General features: G+C 36.1%; 2 protein-coding genes across 3 annotated transcripts in view; one reads left to right on the forward strand and one right to left on the reverse strand.

The window, feature by feature from the left end:
* Elys (AT hook containing transcription factor 1 homolog) overlaps nucleotides 1-20221 on the reverse strand; it is a 37892-nt gene extending 17671 nt beyond the window's left edge. For both annotated transcript variants that reach the window (XM_075300057.1, XM_075300056.1), the window contains exons 1-2: nucleotides 19933-20221; nucleotides 19304-19873 (exon numbers count right to left, since the gene is read on the reverse strand). In XM_075300057.1, the coding sequence (XP_075156172.1) occupies nucleotides 19304-19873; nucleotides 19933-20050 (688 nt within the window). In that variant the 5' untranslated portion in view covers nucleotides 20051-20221. The remainder of the gene's footprint in view (nucleotides 1-19303; nucleotides 19874-19932) is intronic.
* Nucleotides 1311-13144, forward strand: LOC142229497 (uncharacterized). Its single transcript, XM_075300058.1, has 3 exons — nucleotides 1311-1505; nucleotides 8686-11674; nucleotides 11739-13144. The coding sequence occupies exons 2-3, from the start codon at nucleotides 8695-8697 to the stop codon at nucleotides 13004-13006; spliced, it is 4248 nt and encodes a 1415-aa protein (XP_075156173.1). The 5' UTR covers nucleotides 1311-1505; nucleotides 8686-8694; the 3' UTR covers nucleotides 13007-13144.
* Nucleotides 20222-21462: the final 1241 nt, after the last annotated feature.

Consider the following 21462-nt stretch of genomic DNA (forward strand, 5'->3'; position numbering starts at 1 on the left):
AATTGATACAATTAAAAAATTAATTGATCCAATTAAAAACTTAATGGATACTATTCATTTTTGTGATCGATTTTTGTTTCAATTAAAAAATATGTTGAATCAATTAGATTTTTAATTGAATATTTTTTAAAAGTCAATTACAACTTTAATTGGAAGTATGTTCGTGAAATTTTTTTTCTGTGTGGTTAATAATGATTCAATCACGAAACTAATCAATCCAATTAATTTTTTAATTGAAATGTCTTCAATCACAGAAATGATAGTATCAACTAAAAAATTAAATGATCCAATTAAAAAATTAATTGATACTATTAATTTTTGTGATCGATTTTTGTATAAAAAAATTTATTGAATCAATTAAATTTTTAATTGAATATTTTTTAAAAGTCAATTAAGACTTTAATTGGAAAAATGTTCATGAAATTTTTTCTGTGTGTTTAACAAAAATAGATAAAAACAATTTTCTGATTCAATCACGAAATTACTTGATCTAATTAATTTTTTAATGGAAATGTCTTCAATCATAGAAATTATAGTATAAATTAAAAAATGAATTGAAAGTCAATTAAAAAAATTAATTGATCCAATTAAAAACTTAATTGATACTATTCATTTATTTTTTAAAAGTCAATTAAAACTTGTAAGTGGAAAAATTATAGTGGAATTTTTTTTTCTGTGTGTTTAATAAAAATAGGTAATGCTTCATGTCCATGCAGTTTTCATATCAGGTTCATTTTTTAGTGTCCCATGAAAATAGACAAAAAAAAAATACGAAAATTTCCAAATAAAAATTTAGTTTAATTTTACAAAAATTTCAAAAGAAAAATATTATTATTTAATTTCTTTACATTCCCATAATCGACTTTGGATATTTTGAATGTTGAGAAGCCTAATTTTCAAATCTTTTAAAACAGTTCGACATTTCCAAATTTTAAAATAGTTAAAAGGTCAAAAAATCAATTTTTGAAAATGTCGAAAATCAACTTTTCAAAATTTTTAAAAAATTAAAAATTGCACCCAATATTTCAAATTTTTTGAAAAAGTCTAAAGGTCAAAAAGCCGGTTTTTGTTTGGGATTACAATCCTTCCAGCCAAATTTGTCTCCATTCTATTTGCATAACTTCAAAAATTCTCCAAACAAGTCCCCGTTAAATTAATACAAACGGAAACAAAATAGCATAGACACGGTAACCCTGCCATTCTGCATTTCAAGTTTTTAGTACATTGGCCAACAGTAAGCAGTACCCAGCGACCAATCTACCAGATAGCCACCAAACACCACACAATCAGCGTAGTGACAGTCAAATTAAATTCAACAAAGGGTTGCTATATTGCCCATTCAAAAGAAACACACTACAAAACACCTGGAGAAATATGTTTGCCAATTGCATTGCCTGATTTCTACACGGTTTGCGGTTAGACCATTTCACTCAACAACTTTTGTCGATGCGAGTGCTCCCATTATTTGTGGTTCTACAGTTTGGACGGCCCCATTAGTGGAATTTGTATGTAATAATTGATATTTCTATTACACACAGTGTATGAGTGAGTGAAGTACTAAAAACTTTTTTTACTACTTTGTGTTACAACCATGCTTCCCATCTGAACGAAAATTAATAAATCAGTGATGTCAACTATGTTTGCGAATTTGGTTTTGTAACGCTTTAACATGTGACAAGGAAAATCCCTATTTTAGAGGTTTTTAAAATTTCGAGGGTTATTAATCCATAATAAAATTTTGTTTTTTAAATATCTGCACATTCTATTTGTGAACACAAAAAATAATTTTAAAAAAAATCTTTATTTCTCTCGAGTCTTCTCGATGCCAATTTAGCTTGATTTCAAAAATCATTTACCATTGTATAAAACATGTAATGTCTTTGATTTATAGATTTATTTGAAGATAAAATAATTTTCACGGGGCCAAACAATAGCAATGTCTGGTAGTCAAGTGAAAATTTTTTGAAGCGATGGGAAAACTATCCCAATTTCCGCCAAACAATTAAAATAGGCTTTAGACAAGCAATTAAAAAAATATTTTAATAATTACTAAATAATTATTTCTCCCATTCGAATAATGCTTTCCGTTTAAAAATGCATCGTTTTTTTCGAGAGCATTAATTTTAAGTTGATATTGCTCTATATTTTTGGTGGTAATAATTGGACACTATCTATTATTTAGTCTTTTGAATTCGTATTTACTTAGGCTATAGTCATGTAATACATTTTTTTATTTGGCTCCATTGGCTTTGTATTACGAAATAAATGGAAATTGAAATTGAAACGAAATTAAATAATTAATATTCCCAAAATGGCTAAATTTTATAATTAAAAAGTTTTTAAAAATTATATAAAATTATAAATTTCTAATAGCATTTATTATTAATTAGATTTGTTATTTTTTTTTTTTTGTTTAATAAAAATAATTATTCTGATATTACGCACAGAAAGTTGAAGTTTAAAACGTAATCAATTAAAACATTATTGATAAAATTAATCAAATTAAAAATAACGTCAATTAAAAATATAATTGAAAATTTCATTCGGAAATAATTAGTTTCATAAATTTTGACTCAAATCTAAAGGAAAATTCAACTATTATTAATGTCGGAAAATTTATAAGAAAGATAAAGTGGCAGCACGATTTATAGACCGGCTCACTTAGACTATTCAGTCCATTGTGATATAAACTCATGTAAAATTATTTCATCAAAATGCCGTTACTATGTTCCGTTTTCGCGTTAAAATTTTCAAGTTTAGTTTCTTATAATAGTTCGATTCAAAGCTAATAATTTAACCCAATATGTTTACACACTTGCTTTTTAATCTAGATTTCATCAAGATTTAACGTGAACACACTTGTTCTTACACTAACTACTCCTTAAAGGTGGGTTCGAGTTTAGCCGCTAAAATTGTCATTTTTTCAAGATTAATTTTCTTTAATAAACCATTTTAAGAAATACAAACTTTGTGAAGTTATAATAAAATTTGCAACAAATATGTATAAATTTATGTTTTTTTTACTTATTTAGTTTTCACTTTAGGAACTAAACTCGAACTTAATACTCACCTTAAAGGTGAGTATTAAGTTCGAGTTTAGCCGCTAAAATCGCTAAAGTGAAAACTAAATCAGTAAGAAAAATGCATGAAATTATACGTATTTGTTGCAAATGTTATTATAACTTGATGGGGAAAATCCCAAAGCAAATGTTCACAATGTTTTTATTCCTTAAAACGGATTATTAAAGAAAAGTAATCGTGAAAAAATGACGTTTTTAGCGGCTAAACTCGAACTTAATACCCACCTTAAAGCTGAAAAACATGAAATTTTACATTAAAGGCAGATTCACAATGCCAAATACTAATTCAAATACACCTACGGAACTTTTTTTGTGATCTAGATTGGCTTTTTTCGTGAATTTTAATTATTAATTTAAATTGCTTTATAATTCCATACCCACTGATATTTTTCCTATCTCTTTTTTTTTTAATTTTCCATGAAATTAAATTAAGTTTTTTAAAATTACTAATAACAAAACTAAAAGACTATCACGTCAGAACGTGTAAAATTCCGGAATATGTCTATGTTTTGTTCTGAAATTCGCTAACGTAAATATTTTCGCTAACGTGAACTCCCTTGGTTTTAATTAGTTCACGTTACCGCGAGTGCACTGTAGTACCAGACTTAAGGGATTAAAAAAATAAATGAGTTTTTTACCAAAATTAATTAAATTTTTAATTAACCAATTAATCTTTTATTCAAATATACTTTTTATTTCAAATTAATTATGTGATTTATACTATCATTTTCGTGATTGACGAAGTTTCAATTAAAAAATCGAACCAATTAATTTCGCGATTGAATCAGAATAATAAAAAAATATTTAAGTTAATATTTGTAAAAAAAAAATATTACAAATTTGTTTCCAAGCGTTTTTTTTTTTATTCCAATTCGAAGACTCTGAAAACCAACATGTTCGCCCATCGTTCTCAGTTCATACATTTTTTTAGACCACTTGAAAGTTGGCATCACTGTTTCAAATATGAACAAAAAAAAAATTGGAATGTAGTGTGTTTGTGCCAAGCGCTGTCTGTTTTTGCTTTCATTCTTCCCCATCAGCGGAAAATTTGTTTTTGCAGTTTTTTCTTGCACAAAAAGTCAAACAACATTTGCCGATTGTCATTGTGACAGTTTTTTCGCCGTTTGAATACGATTAATTTAACCGAGAAATGTGTAAATAACATTAGAGTGGTGCATTGTTTTTCGATTGTTTTAGTTCACAAAAAATTTCCATTGGTAAATCTTTTGCTTCACCTTATTATTGGTGATTTTGTTATAGTGTGCGGTGCTGTCTTTGTTGGTGTTAGTGTATTTAAAACTTAAAATTTATGTCAGAAAGACAATTTTGCTGGGTACCACAAATGTAACAGTGGGCCAAAAAAATTAAAAAATTTTAATGCGCGAAAATCCCTCAAAAACGTTTTTTTTTATATTGTGAATGGCTGGGTGTTTATTGATCAAAACTATCCCCTAATACTGTCAATTTTTTTTTTGTATAAACAACCATAAACATGTTTCACACATAGCTACTACCTACCATTCATCCATTCATCATCCGTCAGCCGTTTTGCTGTGTGCAGTGAAATTACCGCCAAAATATTGTGTGATGATGCATGGAACTTGTTTCATGGGGGGTGGGGGTGTTGAGTTCTTCAACCCTACCTACCCCGTTCAAGAAATTGCCAACAACCTGTGTTACATGAAATTTGTTTGCTTGCCTTTTCACAGCAAAATGCCCACTGTAAGCCACACTACCCAAAATAATGTGCTTAAGCACTATGTCTTCCACCGTTTGTGTAGTGTGTAAAAAATGTAGAAAAGAAAAATTCATTGGAAAAAATATCTCTTGTTTGGGATACTAGAAATTTCATCCCTTGCTATATCCGCAAAGGCGAAAACAAAGAAATTTTGGATTCATTTCTAGCAAGCTAGCGTATATAGAGAACAATTTGGGACTAATTAAGGGGTCATAAATATATGCCTAAAAATTGTGACGTCACATTCAGCATCTTGCAAACCAAAATATTCCAACATTAGATTTGTGAGTATATTGAGGATTCCAAATTTACAAGATGGTGATATTGTAAGACTTCTGTGTTCCTTTACAGTATCTGTCAGCTACTGGATGTGGTAAAAACAAACATTGAAATATTATCGCTTTGCCAATGAGTATTGAAAGGATGATATTGCCTTGTAAACTGTACATATTCTTTGAATGCGGCCATACAGAGATATCAATACGTAGCAAATATATGGGAAAACGATATAGTGATCAATTTATTGGAAATACTAATTTGTAGAGGCTGACTCCTCGGAAAGAAACATCACCTTAGATACTGGTCCATGTTTTGTCCAATGAGATGAAAATTTTTCAATAAGGAGGTACCCTTTAATGGAGGAACTTCCTACAAAAAAATTTCATGCTTTTCTAGACATTGATGTTTGGCTACTCCATATACTGCTAATATAGATCAGAATATTGGCTTTGCCGGAAACTTTTGATTTCTTTTTTTTTTTCAATTAGGAAGTACCCTTTAATGAAGGAGTTTTCTACAGACATTTCTGAAAACTAAAGTTTAAGCCATGCTTTTCTAGATATTGAATATAGATCAGAGCATTGGCTTTGCTGGTATCTTTTAATGAAGTAATTCTCTTCAGCCAGAAATTTTGTCAAGCTTTTCTGGGTTCAGCATATACTGCAAATATAGATCAGAGCATTGGCTTTGCTGGAAACATTTGGATTAAGACAAATACTGGAAATATAAATCAGAACGCTGGCTTTGCTAGCAACTTTTGAATAAAAACTGACTCTTAGGAGAAAAACACTCCCCTTAGATACTATTCCATGATTTGCCCTATGGGATAAATTTTTTCAGTAAGGAGGTAGCCTTTATTGAAGGAGTTCTCTACAGCCAGAAATTTCTGACAACTAAGGTTTCGTGCCCAGCTTTTCTGGGTACGCCATAGATCAGAACATTGGTTTTGCTGAAAACATTTGGATTAGGACTGACTTTTCCGAGAGAATGCCACTTTGATACTATTTCATATTTTGCACTACAGCTAGAAATGCCTGAAAACTAACATTTTAAGCCATGCTTTTCTAGAGATTGGAGTTTGGCTATACCATACACTGGAAATATAGAGGAGAACATTAGCTTTGCAAGAAATTTTTGGATTAAAACTTACCCCTTTGGAGAGAAATACCCCCTTCGATACTATTGCATATTTTACAATATTGGAAGAACTTTTTGCAACTAGTAGGAAGCCTTTACGGATGAAGATTTCTACAGCAAGAAATTTCTGAATTGGAGGATTTCACTTCAGGCTTTTGTAGACATTGAAAATTAGCATTCAATAATGTGAATGTAGTTTTTTTATCTATGGAAGTATGGTATACAGACCATACAGACTACACAAACGAAGTATTTTGCGCTTTCCAAGACAGGCAAATATTTTGCAACTAGACTTAAAAAACAGTCTTATTCGTTTTACCTTATAGACTAAATGTAATTGAAGAGAAAATAGATGATTGGAAAATGCTTTCTGGAAATTTATCTAGGAGTAAATTCCAAAAACACTGAACCAGTAAAGAATATAGTACATATTCTTCTTCTGTTTCATATGTGCTAATAGTCGTAAAAGTTGTGTGAGACACCAGATCTATGATGCCACCGTGGTGCAATGGTTAGCATGCCCGCCTTGCATACACAAGGTCGTGGGTTCGATTCCTGCTTCGACCGAACACCAAAAAAGTTTTTCAGCGGTGGATTATCCCACCTCAGTAATGCTGGTGACATTTCTCAGGGTTTCAAAGCTTCTCTAAGTGGTTCACTGCAATGTGGAACGCCGTTCTGACTCGGCTATAAAAAGGAGGTCCCTTGTCATTGAGCTTAACATGGAATCGGGCAGCACTCAGTGATAAGAGAGAAGTTCACCAATGTGGTATCACAAAGGACTGAATAGTCTAAGTGAGCCTGATACATCGGACTGCCACCTAACCTAACCTATGATGCCACCTTTCCTGGGGTGTAATTGTGGGTATTATTAATAATTGTGGGAATATCTAATTGTTGTTTTGAAATTATAGTATCTTGTCTGAGCATTTGAATAGTTTATGAAGAGCTACATAGATATTTTGGTTATCCTTCTTCAATATTTCCATGCAACTGAGTTGTCTGATACGAGCATTGCGAAGCTTCTTAATCGGAAAATCTCTTGAAATAGGACTTATGTTAGGACATTCAAATGTGAGACCGTCGTTATTCCGCAAACACAAAATACAGCGGTTTGTTTTTCTTTTAGGCCCTCCGCCACACTGCGGAACAAATTATGTCGCTCTTTATGCTAAATATTCAACAAACAGCCAAAATTCCCGGTCTAGTCTCAGTCATATTTTTTCAAAAATTTTAAAAGACGAAAAATATCTTATTTAAATGTCTACTTTTTTAATATTAAAAAGCTATAAAAGTCTATCTTCTGATTCTCATTATAATCTAACCTGCTTAGATGACATAGAAACTTTCTATAATTGCTACCCGAAATCGGCTCTTTTTTTAGTGATAAACGGCTTATCGAACTTCATATTTTAAAGACACATTTTAACTTGAAGAGAAGTTTATGTAGCTCTTTATGCTGAAAATTCAGCAAAAATCGTAAAAGTCGAAAAATATCTTTTTGAAATTTCGACTTTTTTAAATGTTAAAAAGTTATAAAAGTAACCTTCCGATTCTCTTTAAAATCCCTAACCTGTTTAGGTGATACAGAAACCTTCTATAATGATTACCCGAAGTCCTTATTTCTCTATGCTGCATAGGAAGCTATATATTAACAAATAGAATGCTGCTGTTTTTAGACCTTTCTAGACCTATATGATAGGTTAGGTTAGGTATAGTGGCAGACCGATATTTCAGGCTCACTTAAGACTATTCAGTCCATTGTGATACCACAGTGGTGAACTTCTCTCTTATCACTGAGTGCTGCCCGATTCTATGTTAAGCTCAATGACAAGGGACCTCCTTTTTATAGCCGAGTCCGAACGGCGTTCCACATTGCAGTGAAACCACTTAGAGAAGCTTTGAAACCCTCAGAAATGTCACCAGCATTACTGAGGTGGGATAATCCACCACTGAAAAACTTTTTGGTGTTTGGTCGAAACTGGGTTTGAACCCACGATCCTGTGTATGCAAGGCGGGCTCATGTTCCGATATTTGCAATATCAAGAATTTAATTTTCTTTTAACAAAACAAAATTGTGATTTTCTCGAACTGCAATCCAATTTCAATTCTCATTAAAGAAAAGCTTTATGTTTTAGGCCAAAAAAAATATCGCCAAACAAAAATTTGCCCTTCCAAATATGGGAACATATAGGGAACGCCTCTATACTCCAATGTAAATTGAGAAAGTCTCGGATTGCTATCCAATTTCAATTCTCATTAAAGCAAACAATATTGCATTTATATGCCTCTGTACATCGATACTGTGTGAGAAGACTATTAATTCCTATATGACCATTTTATCTTTACAACCATATAAACTGATTTCCCCACATAAACAGATCTGTCCAATGATAATTATTTTGATAGTATTCAAAAAAAGTAATAAAATTCCAATATTTTTTTTTTCAGACATTCACGATGAGTAACAACGATGAAGTAGCACATACGGAAGGTCCTGAGGAAGAATTGCCTAAAACCATGGATACTGATTGTAATACACAAGATGCAGAGAGAACCACAGAGAAATCAGAAAAACCAGAGAAAGCTACAGAGAAATCAGAAAATCCCGAAGTATCTACAGAGAAATCAGAAAATCCCGAAATATCAACAGAGAAATCAGAAAATCTTGAGACATCTGCAGCAAAAAACGTGGAGGAGGAAAATGACGACTCTAAACAAATAAAAGATACATCAAATAATTCAACAGTGGAGAAATCTCCACATGAGCATATGGTGGAACAACAAAAAGATTGTGAAATTGTCACAAAAGAAGCCGATAAACCACATAAGGACGACACAACGAAAGATACAACAAAAGATAACGACAATAAAGATGATAACAAAGAGAATATAGAAAATACAGATGAGACATCTCCAGAGGACAAAGAGAAAATCATTTCCCCAATTGATACGGCCAAATGCGATGATAATCATAGCAATAGAAAAGTTCCAGATATCGAGTCCCATTACATTGAAGATAATATGAAAAATCCAACGGATGAAAAGAAGAACAATGACTCAGATCCCCTGAATAATGGAGATAACTCCCAAACATCATCAATAGATTCTACAAAACCTGTGGACCTTGACCTCAATGAGACTTCAAATTGTACCATATCGGAGTTAAATTCCGACAATAATGATGATAATACCAAAAATACCACAGAAGATAATAAGGAGAATAGTTCGGATATTCCCAGAAATCAAGATGATGACTCTAAAGCATCAACTGATGATTCTGCAAAACCTCAAGAGTCCCATGATGAAATCGAAAATACAGATTCTTTAAACTGTAACAATTCCGAGATAAATGAGGATGCTGTTGATGACGAAGGTGATGGTGAATATGAAGATGTTATGGTACCCGATGGCGATGAAGAGCTAATTGTCCCCGATGAAACGGAAAATGGTGATGATGATGACGATGAAGGCAAATCTTCAAATGACGAGGATCTTGTTAAGAAAAATAAACAAAGCAAATCGTTGGAAGAAGATGAATCTTCGTGTTCAGCTTTAGAACCCGAGTTGGTAGCGATAGAAGAAGCAAAGGAGGGAAATATTTTGGGAGATGAGGAGCAAACCCACAATAACGATGAGACAGAAACAAGTAATAGCGCTGCCAATGATCCATTAAATTGTTTGGGGAGTCAGGAGGTAGACTCCCCAAATAATAATGGAGATAGTAACATTAGCACCGCTGTCGGCGAAGACAGTAATACAGCCGCCAATGATACCCCGAAGGATACTAACGATGACGACGATGATGAAGTTCAATTCATTGAAACCCGCAACTCACCCATTTGCATAGAATCTGATGATGACGAACCCCCTCCTGCAGAGCCGGCTACGGAATCTCCTGCACCTCGAAGAGAAACCCGCAGCAGTGTCGCCGCCAAAACGCCACCAGAAAGTAATAAACGGCAAACTATAAATCTACCGTCATCCACCATAACCGTACCCAAAAATTTAACTGTTACCAGAACAAGTGCTAGAAAATCTACATCTCGACCTCCACAATTTACGCGAGCTTCCACATCACCACACACAATAGTGCCTCAAACATCGAATAATAACAAACACAACCACTTTCAATATTTAAATAAGGCCACGACTTTTCGACGTTCAATGCCTGGGGTTCCCACAAATTCTTCCACTCGAAAAGTTGTCGATACAATTGAGTTATTGGATAGTTCCGATGAAGAAGGAGGAACTAGTCGCGGTAGTGGAAGTAGTGGAAGCCATAATAGATCTTTACCGCCCAAATTTGGAACTCCTCCAAAACGTACACTAATGGCTGCCAAAAATTTAAACAAAAAGAGTCCCAACAAAACGTTTATGGCTCCCAGTGGCGGCATGCTCTCAGCCAGTAGTTTTGCTACCCAAATACCGAGACAACAGAGAAAACCAGCACCACCTCCACTACCTCCGGCTACACCACAATCGAATTTTCTTAATGCTGTTCAATTACAGCCGGCCACAGCAGGAATAAATCCGCCCGCATTTTCTGCTTTGCTATCCAATAAAAGTGTCATAATACCAAATGCCTTTTATGGCAATCCATCAAGTGTGAGAGGAGCAGCCGAGGCTGAGATGGAACGTCGTTATGCTCGGTGGTTGGATAATTTTATTACACAGTTCTGTAATCCCCAACTGGTGGCCTCACACGCATGTTTTGTTTTCCTACAGAAAGCACTCAAATATAAGGACTTCGTCCACATCAAAGGCGTGCGCACCAGTCTAAATATGAATGCCCAAACAGCTAAGGATCAATTGAATCATCAATTGATGTTGGAGATGCGTTCGATGTTCTTGAAGAGTTCTAAAGAGATTACACCACATGGCCGACGTTTTTGTGAGTTAACCTGTTCGATGGTGGAAAATAAGTCATTCCCATTGCTGGTTCATGGCGTTACCAATAAAGCTATATTGAGGACTTGTAATATGGAAATGCCAGCTGCATCACCATCACCATCTTCCAATGCAAATTCTTCATCGGCCTCATCAAATAATCGTAAGCGACAACTGGAGGAAGATGAATATGTACCTGGGAAAAATAAGACTTCTAGTGTGGCCGTGGATAATGCTGACCAAAGTAGTGGTGACGCTGATGGCCCTAAGCGTTCTTTGCGTTCGAAACGTGCTAAACGTCTGGACAACAGCTTCAGTTACAATGAAGATGATCTGGCCGAATACGATCTGGAAGATGAAGAGGAGCAGGCAGAACGTTTGGCCCGTGAAGAAGTTCAACGGAAAATCGACAAGAAGCGTATAGAAGCTCAACGTCAGCGCCAGCGACAAGCCGCTTCCTTTGAGAGTTCATTTTTACAAGAATTTGCTAAGACCTTGAGTGACAGGCCACCTCCAGCAGCTTTGTCCCCCGCCCCACAAATTAGAAAAGGTATTTAGTAACATCTTGGGCTCTATAGACAGGGAATTTAATTTGTTTTGTTTTTATTTACCAGCTCAACCAGGACGTAACCCCTCCTCATGGAATGTAAACAGTTATAGCACACATAATGATGCTGAAGCTTTGCTTACAGCCAACTGGATAGAGAATGTAGAAAATGAGGACGCCCAAGTTATATCAGACGACGATGAACCTCGAGAGCATCGCATTTACAAAAAACAACAGCAGTTGCAGGCGCAACAAGCTCAACTGAGACGCCAACAGCAGCAACAACAACAACAGATGCAACGTTCATCTCAAAAATCTACAAATTTCTATGAGAATCACTTCCAATCAGGTGCCAACCATGTGACACAACCTCGTCGTTGGCCCAAGAATACAGATATTAATATGGTGGTCAATTCCAAAAGCAAAGACATCTGTGTCGTTTGTAAGTTAAGTGTCCAACGCATTGTTCACCATTATGTCAACGAACATCGAGGCTGTGAAGTTTACAATTCGCGGCTAAGCGCTACTCAGCTGGAGCAATTAAAAAGGGGAGCTTGCAATATTAAAAATATGTCCCTCTACAAAAATGGCCAGCCCCAATATGAAGGCTTTTGTGTTTTCTGTCAGAAAGACTCGCGATTTATGCTTCCCTATTGGTATCAACATTTTACCATGCACACCGGTGAATATGCTTATCGTTGTTCTGGATGCGGTGTAAGAAAACCCACAAGATCTCTACTTACACAGCATCAGGCCCAAGGCGCAGGTTGCTCTGAAGGTAGTAGTGTTGTGCAAGACTATTCACATGATCCCAAAGTGTTGCGGGTGGAAGCGAGAATTTGTACACTTTGCAATTATATACAATTGCATCGCACCAATATTGTTAAACACCTGATGCAGCAACACAATATCAAACAAATTCTGCCAAAACACATACAGACAATTGTTCTATTGAAAGATCAATCGTCATCGGTACCATCAATGGCCAGCCAAGAAGTGACACATACAAATCGACGAAAACAAAGCTTGCCAAGTCAATCGTCTTCCACGAATCGTAGAATACCCTCGTATGTGGTGGATGATGACGATGATGACACATTACTCTTTTCCGACAACACAATGAAATACCACCACCAACAACAACAACAACAACGACAAGAGCAAATGGAAGTAACACAAGATCCTCCCATGGAAAATCATTACTATAATTATATGCCTCCCTATATGATGAATCAGAATCATGAAAATTTCACATGGGAAGAACCAGATCCATCGGATGATTTGTCATTTATGATATGTGGCATGTTAGATGTACCAGCGGAAAGAAAGGAGTAGAAAATTCCCACCTAATCAACCGTAGATCAAGGGGGGATAACTATACAAAATGAAATTACCCAATCAATTCCTAATTGAAGAGTTTAAATGCTCTCACACACACACACTGACGCAAACACACATTCAATCCCACGGCGGCGGGTTCTACGCACCGGATTGACCCGATGGATACCAGCTATCGGCCAGCGGCTGCCACCTCAGTGTACGTGTTGTCTCGTCCGTTTTTTCGTGTTGGAGAAGGTGCATCCCGGGGAGCCTTCTCCGCCTGCTTTTGGTCCGAGCCGGGATAGAGGAAAACCCCGGACCATGGTACTGTGCCGTCTGCCGAAATCGAATTCACCATCGCTCGGTTTCGGTGAGGTGTAACCGGTGCATGGAATGGGTGCACTTCCGGAACTGCTCCGGCCTAACATCGCTGCGGGAGTATAGTCAAACTGACTTCGTGGCAGGATGCTGTGCCAATGACAGCAGCAGTGGGTCATCTGATTATGTGACCCCACCGACTTCTCCCGCACAACAATATTCTCCGCCGCAGCATCTTACACCGAATATTGTTGTACCAGTTCCGGAGAGTGCATCATTTTTGCAATTTAATTGCAACGGGCTCCGTGGTAAGATTAGTGAGATCGTAGACTTTATGAATCGGAAAAGGATAAGGGTCGCGGCGATCCAGGAAACAAAGCTGAATCCCACCTGCAGCCTACGACATTGTGATGGGTACAATGTCCTACGGAAGGATCGCACAAGAAATGGAGGTGGTGGCCTGGCTTTCATATTACACCGTTCCGTGCAGTATAGACCTATCACGCTTGTGCTAGACACTAATGACCCGTACATGGAATGTATGGGGGTAGCAGTTAAGTGTGGGGCTGCCGAGATAGAGCTATACAATGTGTACATACCGCCGGTTGGTAGCTGTGCTCCTGGTTATAGCCCAAACATTGAGTGGTTGTTGAGCGGGCATAACCGATTGGTTCTAGGAGATTTTAATGCCCACCATGAACTTTGGCATTCTCTCCTGGGTAATGACCAGAGGGGCATAGCTTTGGCAGAGCAGATAGACGACTCCACATTTTGCACGGTGAACGAAGAGGCCCCCACGAGAATTATGGGTGACTGCAGCAGTTCGCCAGATTTATCGTTAGCATCGCCTGGTCTGATAAATGACGTCTCCTGGCAACCCGTCATTTCATTGGGTTCGGACCACCTCCCCATAATTCTCACCATCAACCGACCCTCCGATTTCATAACCTCTGAACGCCGGACGTTTATTAATCAAAAGAAAGCCAACTGGGAAGGCTTCAGAGAATACACCGATCGCCGCTTCAGTGAGCTCCCGTCCCCCTCACATGTTCATGTTGCCCAGAGGGAGTTCCGGGACATCATCAACGCAGCAGCCGCTCGCTTCATACCCGCTGGTCGAATTGCCCAGGTGAGGCCCAACTTCCCAGCCGAAGCGGCGGGACTCGCAGACGAGCGTGATGAACGCCGTCGTGCTAACCCTGCTGATCCTAGAATCAGAGAACTAAATCTAGAGATTAGTAAGATAGTCGACGAGCACAAGCGGAACACTTGGTTAGAGCACCTGAAGCAATGTAACTTAGGAACAGGAACTGGTAAATTGTGGTCAACAGTTAGAGCCCTCTCGAACCCCTCCACAAGGGATGATGGGATTTCAGTCACATTTGGCGACGTGACTGTGACTGATCCGAAGAGGTGCGCCAAATACTTCAACCGACAGTTTGTCGAGCATCCCGAGAGTGATAGAGCGAAAAGGAGAGCCACCCGTCGTGTACGTGGTCTCCGAGCCGATGACACACCACAATTTACTGCAGCCGAAGTTACCAATGTCATCAACAGCGCGAAACCATCTAAGGCGCTGGGCCCTGACGGAATTTCAATGCTAATGCTGAAGCATCTGGGAATACTGGGAGTTGAGTACCTGACCAGACTCCTCAATTTGTCTTTGGAATCACACATTATACCCGATGTCTGGAAAATGGGAAGGGTGATTCCACTACTGAAACCGGGCAAAGATTCGAGCAAAGGTGAATCGTACAGACCGATATCCCTTCTCTCGCCAGTAGCCAAGACACTTGAGGCATTACTCCTCCCCAGCCTTGTGGAGAATTTTCCAGCTGCCCACCATCAACATGGATTCCGTAAGGTACATAGTACGACAACAGCCTTACATGCCATTTCGACACATATTAATAAGGGACTTAACCAGCCCAGGCCGTGTCACAGGACGGTCCTCGTGGCGCTTGACCTATCGAAAGCATTCGATACGGTCAACCATGCCACATTATTTGAGGACATCGAGAATACGTCCCTACCGGCAGGAGCGAAGCGTTGGGTGCTGAATTATATGTGTGGACGCCAGTCGTACGTGGAATTCAGGGACAGAAAGTCAAGACCGCGTAGAGTTAAACAGGGAGTTCCCCAAGGTGGGGTGATATCTCCGGCACTGTTTAACCTCTACATGTCCTCGATTCCACCCCCTCCTGACGGCGTCGAGATTGTATCATATGCGGATGACTGTACAATCTTGGCATCTGGGCCCAATGTTGATGACATTTGCGATCGTTTGAACGTCTACATAGCTAATCTTACCAGTTATTTCACTGCGAGAAACTTGAGGATATCCCCCACCAAATCCTCAGCCACACTATTTACTACATGGACGGCAGAAGTGCGCAGGCAGTTGAATATCAGAGTCGATGGAGTAATAATTCCGACCACAAATTACCCCAAGATTCTTGGGGTCACATTCGACAGCCTTTTTAGGTCATCTGCCCATGCCACTGCAATATGTAATAAGCTCCGTGGTAGAAACAAGGTCCTCAAGTCACTAGCCGGCAGTACTTGGGGTGCGGACAAAGAAACCTTGCTAACTACTTATAAGGCAATTGGCCGGTCAGTGGTAAACTATGCAGCGCCAGTGTGGACACCGCAGACCAGTGATACGCAGTGGAATAACATACAAACCTGCCAGAACGCTGCCCTTAGAACTGCGACTGGGTGTCTCCGCAGCACACCCCTGGATCACCTTTATGTGGAGACAAAGATCATCCCTGTGCGAAGACACAACTACATGCTGTCAAAGCAGTATCTCCTGGGTTGTTATCGCAGTAATCATCCAAACCACCATCTTATGGATACACAACCACCACCCAGGAACGTAAGGGTTGATATACATAATCTAGAGCGCGAGATCCAGCGCTATAAAAGAGAGCCTCTAGATCAAGCAGCGTACCAGGCAGGTTTGAACAGGATTCATGAGGATACTGTAGCTGAAGCGGTGAGAAGCTACAAGGTTAATCCTGTTCTTGGAGTCCGACCACCGCCCATAGCATCGGAGGAAAGAGACCTCCCACGGCAGACTAGGGTAATTTTGGCCCAATTAAGATCAGGCAAGTGCAGCCGCCTCAATTCCTACTTATCGGTGATTGATAGCAGCGTAGCTGACGTTTGTCCAATTTGCAACCAAGGGCCACACGACACGCGTCATCTTTTCTCTTGCCCAGCCAAACCAACCCGACTTACCACCAGATCACTCTGGACACACCCCATCTTAGTCGCAGAGTTCCTTGATCTGCCAACAAGCTGATGTACCAAGCGTATAACATGAAATGGATGAGATCACAATAAACTGTTACAACAACAACAACAACAACACATCCATAAATAGAATTTTATTATTACTATTGACTTTTTTCTAAGTGTAATTTTTATTCTAAAATACTAGTTTCTACAAACAAATGAAAAAACAAAAAATAATAACAAAACCTATTAGAAATAGTCTACCAAACAAAATTTCTATTATTGTATTTATATGGTCAAAAAATATCCATTATTTTATTTTATTTTATTTTATTTTACCATAAACCCCCTAGACATAACAACGATTATTTGTGAATAACCAAAAGTTGAAGAAGGATTGTTGTTATTCCATTGACCACGACGAGAGACAGATTGAGGTATGTGAGGATTGAACATGAATATGATTTTTTGTTTTATTATTATTTAGGTTTAATATATATATTAAAAAAAGAATAAACTATAGCTTAACTATAATCTACTGTTAAATTAACATAATCTGAAATGGTTTCATTTAAAAGGGTAATCGATGGTGTCCAAGTTTATCTGGTAAGTATTCGTAAAGATACACACTAATGGTAGCAATGCTCTAACTTTTTGTATTTTTTGATTTTTTTTTTCAATGGAAAATCCCACGGGCATGGGGAACTGATCATATATAGCCCAATTCTGAATATCAACTCCCTGGAAATTTTTCCCTATTCTTTCACATTTGGAAAATAAAGGCTTTACATTTAAACCCCTTCCAGTTTTAATATAGGTGCTTGTTCCTTCAAGGAGAAATAAAGCAGACATTCGTCCCATCAACACATCCTATTATACTAGGAATATGTTAACGACTTCTTTAAGAACTTTACGGGGCCACAGATACTATCGATATTTTCTATAGAAAATTTTGTCAAAATTTTATTTCTATAGAAAATTTTATCACAATTATATTTCTTTAGAAAATTTTGTCACAATTTTATTTTTATGGAATATTTTGTAAAAAATTTATTTCTATAGAAAATTTTGTCAAAATTTTATTTCTATAGAAAATTTTGTCAAAATTTTATTTCTATAGAAAATTTTGTAAAAATTGTATTTCTATAGAAAATTTTGTAAAAATTGTATTTCTATAGAATTCTTTTTTCAAAATTTGATTTCTATAGAAAATTTTGTCAAAATTTTATTTTTATAGAAAATTTTGTCAAAATTTTACTTTTATAGAAAATTTTGTCAAGATTTTATTTCTATAGAAAATTTTGTCAAAATTTTATTTCTATAGAAAATTTTGTCAAAATTTTATTTCTATAGAAAATTTTGTCAAAATTTTATTTCTATAGAAAATTTTGTCAAAATTTTATTTCTATAGAAATTTTTGTCAAAATTTTATTTTTATAGAAAATTTTGTCAAAATTTTATTTTTATAGAAAATTTTGTCAAAATTTTACTTTTATAGAAAATTTTGCCAAAATTTTATTTCTATAGTAAATTTTGTCAAAATTTTATTTCTATAGAAAATTTTGTCAAAATTTTATTTCTATAAAAATTTTTGTCAAAATTTTATTTCTATAGAAAATTTTGTAAAAATTTTATTTCTATAGAAATTTTTGTAAATATTTTATTTCTATAGAAAATTTTGTCAAAATTTTATTTCTATAGAAAATTTTGTCAAAATTTTATTTCTATATAAAATTTTGTCAAAATTTTATTTGTATAAAAAATTTTTTCAAAATTTTATTTCTATAGAAAATTTTGTCAAATTTCCATTTTTATAGAAAATTTTGTCAAAATTCTATTTTTATAGAAAATTTTTCCCAATTTTATTTTTATAGAAAATTTTGTCAAAATTTTATTCCTAGAGAAAAATTTGCTAAAATTTTATTCCTTAAAAAATGTTATCAAATCATTATTTGTTTAGAAAATTTTGTTAAAATTTTATTTCTTTACAAAATTTTGTCCAAATTTTATTTCAATACCAAATCTATGAAGTACCTCTTTAGGTGGGCAGGAATATTTTTCAAAATCTACCAAAACATCAAGAATTCTACCAATCTACCAAACAGTAAAAAATCTACTATTTTTGGCAGAATTCTACCAACAGTGGTAACCGTGTTGGTATCCCGAAAATTAAGATTTTTTGTCATAAGGAAGATTTGTTTCTGTGGTTCACATTTCTCTAACGCCAACTAGCGGGACCCGATGGCAAATTTACAACGCGAGGTACAGAAAAATATTATATACTAATAAAGAGTAATAAATATCTATTTGAACACAAATGGATTTCTTTTTACTACACCTAGTATTATACTTCAGGTGAAATAGAACCGATGGAGGTCCTGTAAATTTCACGAAGATATCTGGAAATTGTAGTCTCATTTAGAGTAAACTTAATGCTTTGACATGTTTACCTTTTTAAGATTTGAAATATCCCTACAAATACTCAACTTTTGGGGCATTGTAAAAAACGCATTTAGTGCGAAGAAAATTTAAGTTACCAAGCACCCATTCTAAGCGAACTTCTTGGACGCCATTCCAAAGAAAATATGTTAATTAATGAATTTATAGAATGTATCATTACCCCCTTTTGTATAGAGAAAGTCTAGTTATAAGTGAAAAATGAATTGGACTATTTACCAGACATTTGTTTACTTTACTCGTGTTTGCTATTCCAATTGGAAATACCATTAAATCTACTGATTTGATTCCACTTACCTTCTAATTGCAAACCAAATGTTATGCCATCCTGTTGACATTGACGATAGTTACGATGAATATCAGTTAGTGGGAGGCTATAGTCCACTATATGACTGCGATTGAAAGCACCATCCGAAACTTGTAACTCCAGTCGATTCAATTTAGTCATATTCATATCCAATAGCACTATTACACCTTCTTCAGACCCAATAGCAAGGCATCCATCAAAATTTTGCAAAAGAGTACGCTTACAGGCTTTTGCATCCAAGAAACGAGCACAAGTGGCATGTAAACTTAATTCAATTGTGCTAAGAACGCTACCCATCTCTATTGAATACAAGACCACAAAGCTACCTCCGCCACTGGGAACGTGAAAGTTTTCCAGAATTACAGCAACTACTATAATATTTGGATCATTGGGAAATAATTCCTCAACATGTTTAATACAACAGTTGACATAGCCTTGGGATTCACAAAACTCATATGTGCTTATTGCCTGACCATTGCGTAAGGAAACTATTTGCAGTAAGGAATTTCGTGCCAACCAGGCCCATTCGCCTCGCCGCAAAATTCCGCCCAATTTCTTTTCTGTGGATGGAAAAGATGTGATATCGTTTTGTTTCTTTAGACAACAGAATACTACTTACCAATAAGCGGTTCTTCTTCAGTTGGTGATAGGCTAGGACTCCTCAATAACGGCAAGTATATGTTATCCGCAAACTTGACAGTTTGCCGGCCATCAACTTCTATGTCGTACCACTGCATTGTCAATTGATGACACAATTAGTTAATAAATGTATGGCCTTTTATGACAACATTCAGAGAAAACCAAAAATTTAAATGTTTATGTAGACTTTGAATTTTATGATCTTTAAAATGTCTTCAATTGACTCCACTATTCACGTTGCTTTTCGCGGTGCTGTGCCTCCTCTGTTTTCTTTTCATCAGTTTGTTATTTACGTCTATGCTTTATCTAAATGGAGACGTATTTGTTTGGGGGGCAGAGAATGGAGCCGTTTTGGTGAAATCAACGGCGTTAGTGTATAAACTTTATTATCGGCGAAAAATGCCACTTTGTTTCAAATGGCGGTAGCCACCCTAGACATCTCCGCTACCCATACGAAATGCATTGATTTATATTTGCTAACGATAATTCCGTGAGGCGTTGTTTACATTTGCTCGCATAAGATAAACATTGCAAAACTGTGTTATTGGCACGGAAACGAAATTTCCGCTAGATGTGCGTAAAGGCCGGTACTATGTTCATTCTTGCGAAAAATTTTTATGGAAACCATTATTTCGCACATAGAAAGCGGCGATTTTTTAGGTAGGTTGGAGCGCTATTTTACAGGGAGCGATATTGGATTAAGTTGGTGGTTGTTGCTTGTTTTTACAAAATAACATTTTATTTTTCCTTGGGCAATTGATCTGCTATTCCTTTGATCCTTTGTATAGTTTCGGAACAAAAATATGGTCCGTGTTTGATTTATAAACCCACACAAATAGTTTTTAATAAATAAATTATTTCTTAATTCACATTGCAAATGGCGCCGTGCTATAAACGTCAGCTTTTCAACACGAAAAAACAAAGTATCACAAATGGAAAAAATTTCGCAAATTTTTCGCATTTTTTGGTTTTGTATGGAGTTTCAACGCGAAAACCGAACAGAGTACCGGCCTTAACGGGCTTAAAAGCCCACTGCCATAAGCCGGTATTTGAGTTTTCCTACTTTCCACTTCTTCTCCCTTCAAGTAACGATAAAATTTGCAAAGATTATATGTATGTTTAATTTAGGTTTAAGGTGGGTATTAAGTTCGAGTTTAGCCGCTAAAAACGTTTTTTTTTCACGATTACTTTTCTTTAATAATCCATTTTAAGGAATACAAACTTCGTGAAAATTTGCTTTGGGCTTTTCCCCATCAAGTTATAATAAAATTTGCAACAAATATGTATAATTTCATGCATTTTTCTTACTGATTTAGTTTTCACTTTAGCGATTTTAGCGGCTAAACTCGAACTTAATACTCACCTTTACAGATTTACGATATCCCTGCCAACATTTTTTGAATTTGGGGGCGCTTCTGAGAAGCCCCACTACGTCGAAAACTGTCGTACCCGATATCCGAAACTCCTCGGAAAAGCGCCGTCACTATTGAGAAGTTGTACCACGCCAAGT

This window comes from Haematobia irritans, chromosome 3 (assembly GCF_050003625.1).
Source record: "Haematobia irritans isolate KBUSLIRL chromosome 3, ASM5000362v1, whole genome shotgun sequence".
NCBI classification, from domain to species: domain Eukaryota; kingdom Metazoa; phylum Arthropoda; class Insecta; order Diptera; family Muscidae; genus Haematobia; species Haematobia irritans.

What these genes read in the sequence shown, in the direction of transcription:
- LOC142229497 (XM_075300058.1), top strand. Translation starts at nt 8,695, where the DNA reads ATGAGTAACAACGATGAAGTAGCACATACGGAAGGTCCTGAGGAAGAA. An exon ending in CGCCCCACAAATTAGAAAAG is followed by an intron (nt 11,675 to 11,738) that starts GTATTTAGTAAC and finishes TTTATTTACCAG; the next exon opens with CTCAACCAGGACGTAACCCC.